The 5,384-nt window shown below is 39.9% G+C and overlaps 1 protein-coding gene across 1 annotated transcript; it reads left to right on the top strand.

The window, feature by feature from the left end:
• The first annotated feature begins 1,564 nt into the window (after positions 1-1,564).
• Positions 1,565-4,401, top strand: LOC104591247 (protein PHLOEM PROTEIN 2-LIKE A10-like). The gene is made up of 2 exons (XM_010250051.3): positions 1,565-2,019; positions 2,277-4,401. Exon 2 carries the CDS (start codon positions 2,328-2,330, stop codon positions 3,603-3,605), a length of 1,278 nt encoding a protein of 425 aa, XP_010248353.1. The 5' UTR covers positions 1,565-2,019; positions 2,277-2,327; the 3' UTR covers positions 3,606-4,401.
• The last annotated feature ends 983 nt before the right edge of the window (positions 4,402-5,384 follow it).

Genomic DNA, 5,384 nt, shown 5'->3' with positions numbered 1-5,384 from the left:
TCTTGCTAATCCTGGATTCTTGGATCCCTTGCTTATCTTGAATTCTTGATCTTAGTTAATTTATCCTTATCCTAGGAGCTGCCGCCCCTAGGGATGAGATGGGCCTTGTGATGGGCCTCCATCAATTTACAGTGTAAATACATACAAAATAATACAAAATTCAAGGCTTCTCACTTCCGTATTTGTATTTGTACTCCTTCCAAACTGAGCCTGAATACCAAAACATAATGATGTAAATCGGGCTGTATTGGCCTATGGGCCAGACTGTGTCGTCCTAGCCTCTTTTGGGATACTTTAGAGGCTGGGCCATGCCATGCTACGGCCCCGGGCCCCGGGCTCGTGCTAGGCTATAGGCTAAGCCTTGGGTCAAGCCATGAGAGACATATTTTTTTTAAAAGATAAAGAAATGAAAATTTTAAAATAAATTAGTAAAATAGACAAAAAAACTAAAAAATTTGTAAAATTTTATTTTATATGAAATTTGATATATACAATTATTCATATATGAAATAATAAATGGAAATTAAAAATTGAAATAAAATAATATAATCATATTATATGTTATTATATAATTATTATTACAAGCATGTCGGCCCATGGGCCTGAAAACTTAAACCTAGGGGTGAGCAAAAAACCAAACCGAAAAATCAATTAACTGAACTGGTCAATTTGGTTTTGGTTCGATATTCTTAAAAAGCCGAAACCTAATAGGCTAATACCCTTTCTTGCTCTCTCAGTCTCTCTTGTCTCTTTGTCTTCCCCAATCCCTAGTGGTTAACCAAACTTCCCCTTGCTTTCCTCCAACACCGATCGTCATTTGATCGACAGCCTCTCCCCTAGTGGCCAGTTTTCCCCTTACTTCCTCTCTCTCTCTCTCACATGTCATCTCCGTCTTCGCTATGCCAACCATCAAGCAACAATGCCAGTCGTCGCCTCGCCGGCAAGCACCAAGCCAAAGCTATTAACCTTAGCCAACCCCAGCTAGATTGGTTGCTCCCTTGACTCCGCCAAGACCACCACCTCTCAAGCTCTCTCTCTCTCTCTCTCATCTTTCATCCTTGTGTCTATGCCACCTCTCAGGCTCTCACTTCAAGCAACATCACCCACCAACCAGTCTAGCACCAGCAAATCATTGGCCACTACTTCACCCTTGCCCCTCTACCGTGTTTGTTCAGGTATTTCTTTTATTTTTAATTTTGAATGCATAAAAAAGCCAAACTGTGGTTAACCAGTTGCATCGGTTCAATTTCGATTAATCGAACCGTGAGCATCCCTACTTAAACCCAGCACGACCCATACCGTATTGCTCAACGGGTTTGTCCTATCTGTGTGGTCCGCATTAATCAAAACTTTGGCGATTGGGAGCGGAAGCAAATTTTTTGGAAATGGCACGTCAATCCATGCAGGTCTGCACTTGTCTTTTTCATCAAAAGAATATTAAATATAATTACTCTTGTACCCCCACACCCATGGTAACGTGCCCGAGGACCTTCCACGAAATCCCCAAACTTTCACCTCCGGACCCTGGAGATGAAATTCTGCGCAATTGCAAAAAATGCCCACCAACGCAAGCGATGGTTATCGTAAATATCGGTGCTTATTGGTCTTTTTCATGGTTGGATCCCTTCAAAAATTTCAACCTTCATTTTGGGTCTGGTCTCTGGTGGTTCACACCTCTTTGCTTGCAGAATGCAGAGTTCGAGGGTGCATGAGGAAGCATAAATCACCAGAGTTTGCATTCTCTACGACTCTGCAGCTCTGCCTACACTATTATCCAATCCTCTTGGCGCGAATGGTCTCCAGAGTTTGATCATCTCATGCGTACCAATACCACACATCTCCTTACGGTTTCGTTCGGTTACAAGTTATTGACTTCTTTATACCCAGCTCGGTTTCTTAGCTATCTTTACATAGAAAACTAGAAAAATTAGAAATTGTTGTTGTGGATTGGGACGAACGACGAAGACAACACAGTAACCCTGCAACGCTCGATATTAACGTCATCTCCTCCCTCAACAGGTTCATCTTCTTTTATTTATGCTTTTTTATTATTATTGTTTTTTAATTTAATTGTTTTATCATCTTTTTTTTTTCGATTTTCCGTATCTCCCACCCATAAACAATTTGTCTGTCTTGAATCGATTCTCCATTAATTCACCATCCGGCGTGGCTCTGCACTTCTTAGAGAAAACAAAACCCTAAGACTGTCCGATATTTTGTTCTTCCACCCTCTTTGGATGAGCCGCATCCTAACATCTAATTTTATGTGCATTAAGGATCCTAGGATTTTAAATTTCGGAGCTCTAGTGTTTTCGGCTTCCTCCTCTATGGAGCTGCAGCTGGTGCAGAAAGGTTTGGATTTTTCTCGGAGAAGGAAGAAATGGCTATTGCTCCTTGCGGCCTTGGGTTTCACCGGATTTGGCGTTTATAAAGTTTATAATTTGCCTTCGGTGGTCAAGAAGAGAAAGAGATTCTTTAAACTCATGGGAGCTTTAGTTTCTGTGGCCGAACTGATTTCTGACTCCGCAGATACTATGGGAATCGTGTCCAGGGACTTGAAAGAGTTTCTTCAGTCAGATTCTGATCAAATTCCAACCAGTTTGAGGCAGATTTCCAAAATTGCGACGTCCGAAGAGTTCTCGGAGTCGCTGGTAAGGGTCACGCAAGCTCTGACCGTGGGAATTTTGCGAGGTTATCGTTCTGAAGCAGGGAATGACAATGGAGCACAGTCCACTTCTAGTTTCTCCGACCGGGTTATGGACAGGCTTTTCACTACGGCTGGGTCGGGTTTTGCTTCTGTTGTCGTTGGTAGCTTTGCCAGGAGCTTGGTCTTGGCTTTCTTCTCTGATCGTCAATCTTCGGGAGGTTCGCCCCCAAACATACAGGAGAGTGTTTCCCGTCTTGGATATGATTCCGCATCCCTCCCGAGATGGGTTAATGTGGTCTGCAGCGATAAGTGCAAAGAACTCATAGGTGATTGCATCCAATTGTTTGTGAGCACAGCTGTTGCTGTTTATCTCGACAAGACAATGGAGATCAACACCTATGATGAAATTTTCTCCGGTATGACCAACCCCAATCACGAAACGAAAGTGAGGGACATATTGGTCTCTGTCTGTAATGGGGCTGTGGAAACCCTTGTCAGGACATCGCACCAGGTATTGACCACATCTGCTTCGGATTCAGATTCTTCCGCATTGGCTGTTGAACAAGGTGAATGCTCGACTATAGCTAAAGATGAGGTTTCGGAGCAAAGGGCATTATTACCGTTGGAACAAAAAGAAAGAAACTCATTCGATGGGATTAAGGACAATGGATGGGTTGGTAAAGTGTCATCTACGTTGTCAGTTCCGAGCAATAGGAAGTTTGTTCTGGATGTTACTGGGAGAGTGACCTTTGAAACTGTCAGATCTTTTCTAGATTTTATGTTATGGAAGCTATTGGATGCTTTGAAGAAGAGTCTAAATGTTGCTCATGAGGAGGTTGTTGAAAGGGGTCTGGAAGTCGTCAGATATGTCAGTGCAAAGTCTTCTGTGATTGTAACCGTATGTCTCGCTTTATGTTTGCATGTATTGGGTGGAACCAGGGTCTTGATGCCAGCTTAAGATCACTCATTTTCTTCTTTCTTTCCTCATAAAGTGAGTTTACATCATGGCTGTGTTTCAGAACCTTTGTTCTGTCAATTTTTATTTCTTACTCCAAAGTCATCAGAGATGGGGGATGCTGCCTACATTATTAAACTGCTGGCATTGTCAAATTTTCCATGTGCATCTTATAAGAGTCTCCGACTTGTGGCAACTATAAATTTCATTTTACTAGTTTGATTGGAGGAAAAGTGAGACTTAGTTCTTGGAGGCCAGGGGTTTTTAAGTAGCATTGTAGCAACCAAACCATTGCAGGATGCAAATACAAATGTGTAGCAGGATGCAAATACAAATATGTTTGGAGATAACATTGGAGGGAACCTCTAGACCAGTAAACATACTTTAATTTGTGGGAGAAGCTTGTTTTCTTGCTGAAAGATTGGTAGGATGACCTCTTTAATAAGTTTTGTTCTTGTCTGCATTTTTGAGGACGAGTTTGTTAAGTTGGCAATGCTCAAGCTGAAGGAGAAGAAACAAGTGGCAGGATCAGTTCCAATCATACAGGTCAAATTGATGACTTGTTCCTTTTGTCATGATAATATGTTCAATGCTTCGAGGGATCAGCCTTTTATTTCTGCGACAAATATAAAAGTAGTGCCTCTATGGATGGCATATTGTATAAATGTTCTTTTCATATGCATGATAAGAATAGCAACAAGACAGAACTTATGGTACATCTGACCATGATCATGTTTCCTAACAATATTTCTTTTGTATATTTAATGATAAGAAAAAAATGATTTTTACTAGATTAAAATGTAGGAGTTTTTTGTGCTCTGCCATTATTCTGACTTTAACATCTGTCAATTTTGTAAGGTTCACTGTACTTGAAACGTTTTTCTAGTATATCTGTAAATTCTACTAAGCTGATTTGTTGTCTATCAAATTCTGAGTGACCATTCCCTTATTTACATATTTTTAATACTTTTGAAAATGGGACCATATTGCTCTCCTTTTTGGACTGCTACCACCACATAGGTGAGATTTAGTCTGATGCATGTCCTACATTACTAGTTTCCTTCCTCTTCAGTTAGTTTTCCTGTTTTAAGAATGTGACCTAAAAGTTCTACTAACTCACCTTCTTTATGTTTCAGTTTTAACTGGAATAATGAATCTATTTTGTATGGAGGGAACTAGTGTAGCTCTATCATGATCTTTCTTTCTTCAATAACAATACTGATAGAAAAAGGAAAAAGGAAAATTTGATCATGTGAATACTGTATTAGAAAGTTGAAAGCAACGAGAAATGAAGAATCAGAGTTATTCTAGAATTATATTATCTCTTTATCTTCATTTTCTTTTCTGGCTAGCTTCTTGTTGTAATCAGTTGGAACTTGGAAGTCAAAATCATGCCGTGGAACTTGGATATCCCTATGAGCATCTTGGACACACCATGGAGTTCTAACCCAGATTTAAGAATAAAGTCTGTGTAGATGCATTTGAGCTTTCATGAACATTTACTCTAAAAAAACAATCTAATCATGCTGTATTTCTGATTTTGCATCATGGTATAAATTAGAAATTGAAGTCCAGCTCAACAAGGTTCTCTATGCTGAAGCTTAATTATGTAATATTAGAATGCCCATTAAGATGGAATCTTGTGGATAGAGCAGCTTTTTTAGTTTTGATCAATGGTTTATAAAGATGTGATTTCATGTTAAGCATTTGAGAATAATAGGATCTAGATCAGACTGTCCCTTTCCAGCTTTGTTGGCACTTTGCTTGACATTTCCTGTGATA

Source organism: Nelumbo nucifera, chromosome 6, assembly GCF_055504915.1.
Source record: "Nelumbo nucifera cultivar China Antique chromosome 6, China Antique-T2T, whole genome shotgun sequence".
Taxonomy (NCBI): Eukaryota; Viridiplantae; Streptophyta; class Magnoliopsida; order Proteales; family Nelumbonaceae; genus Nelumbo; species Nelumbo nucifera.
This window is presented reverse-complemented; position numbering and strand designations above follow the sequence as displayed.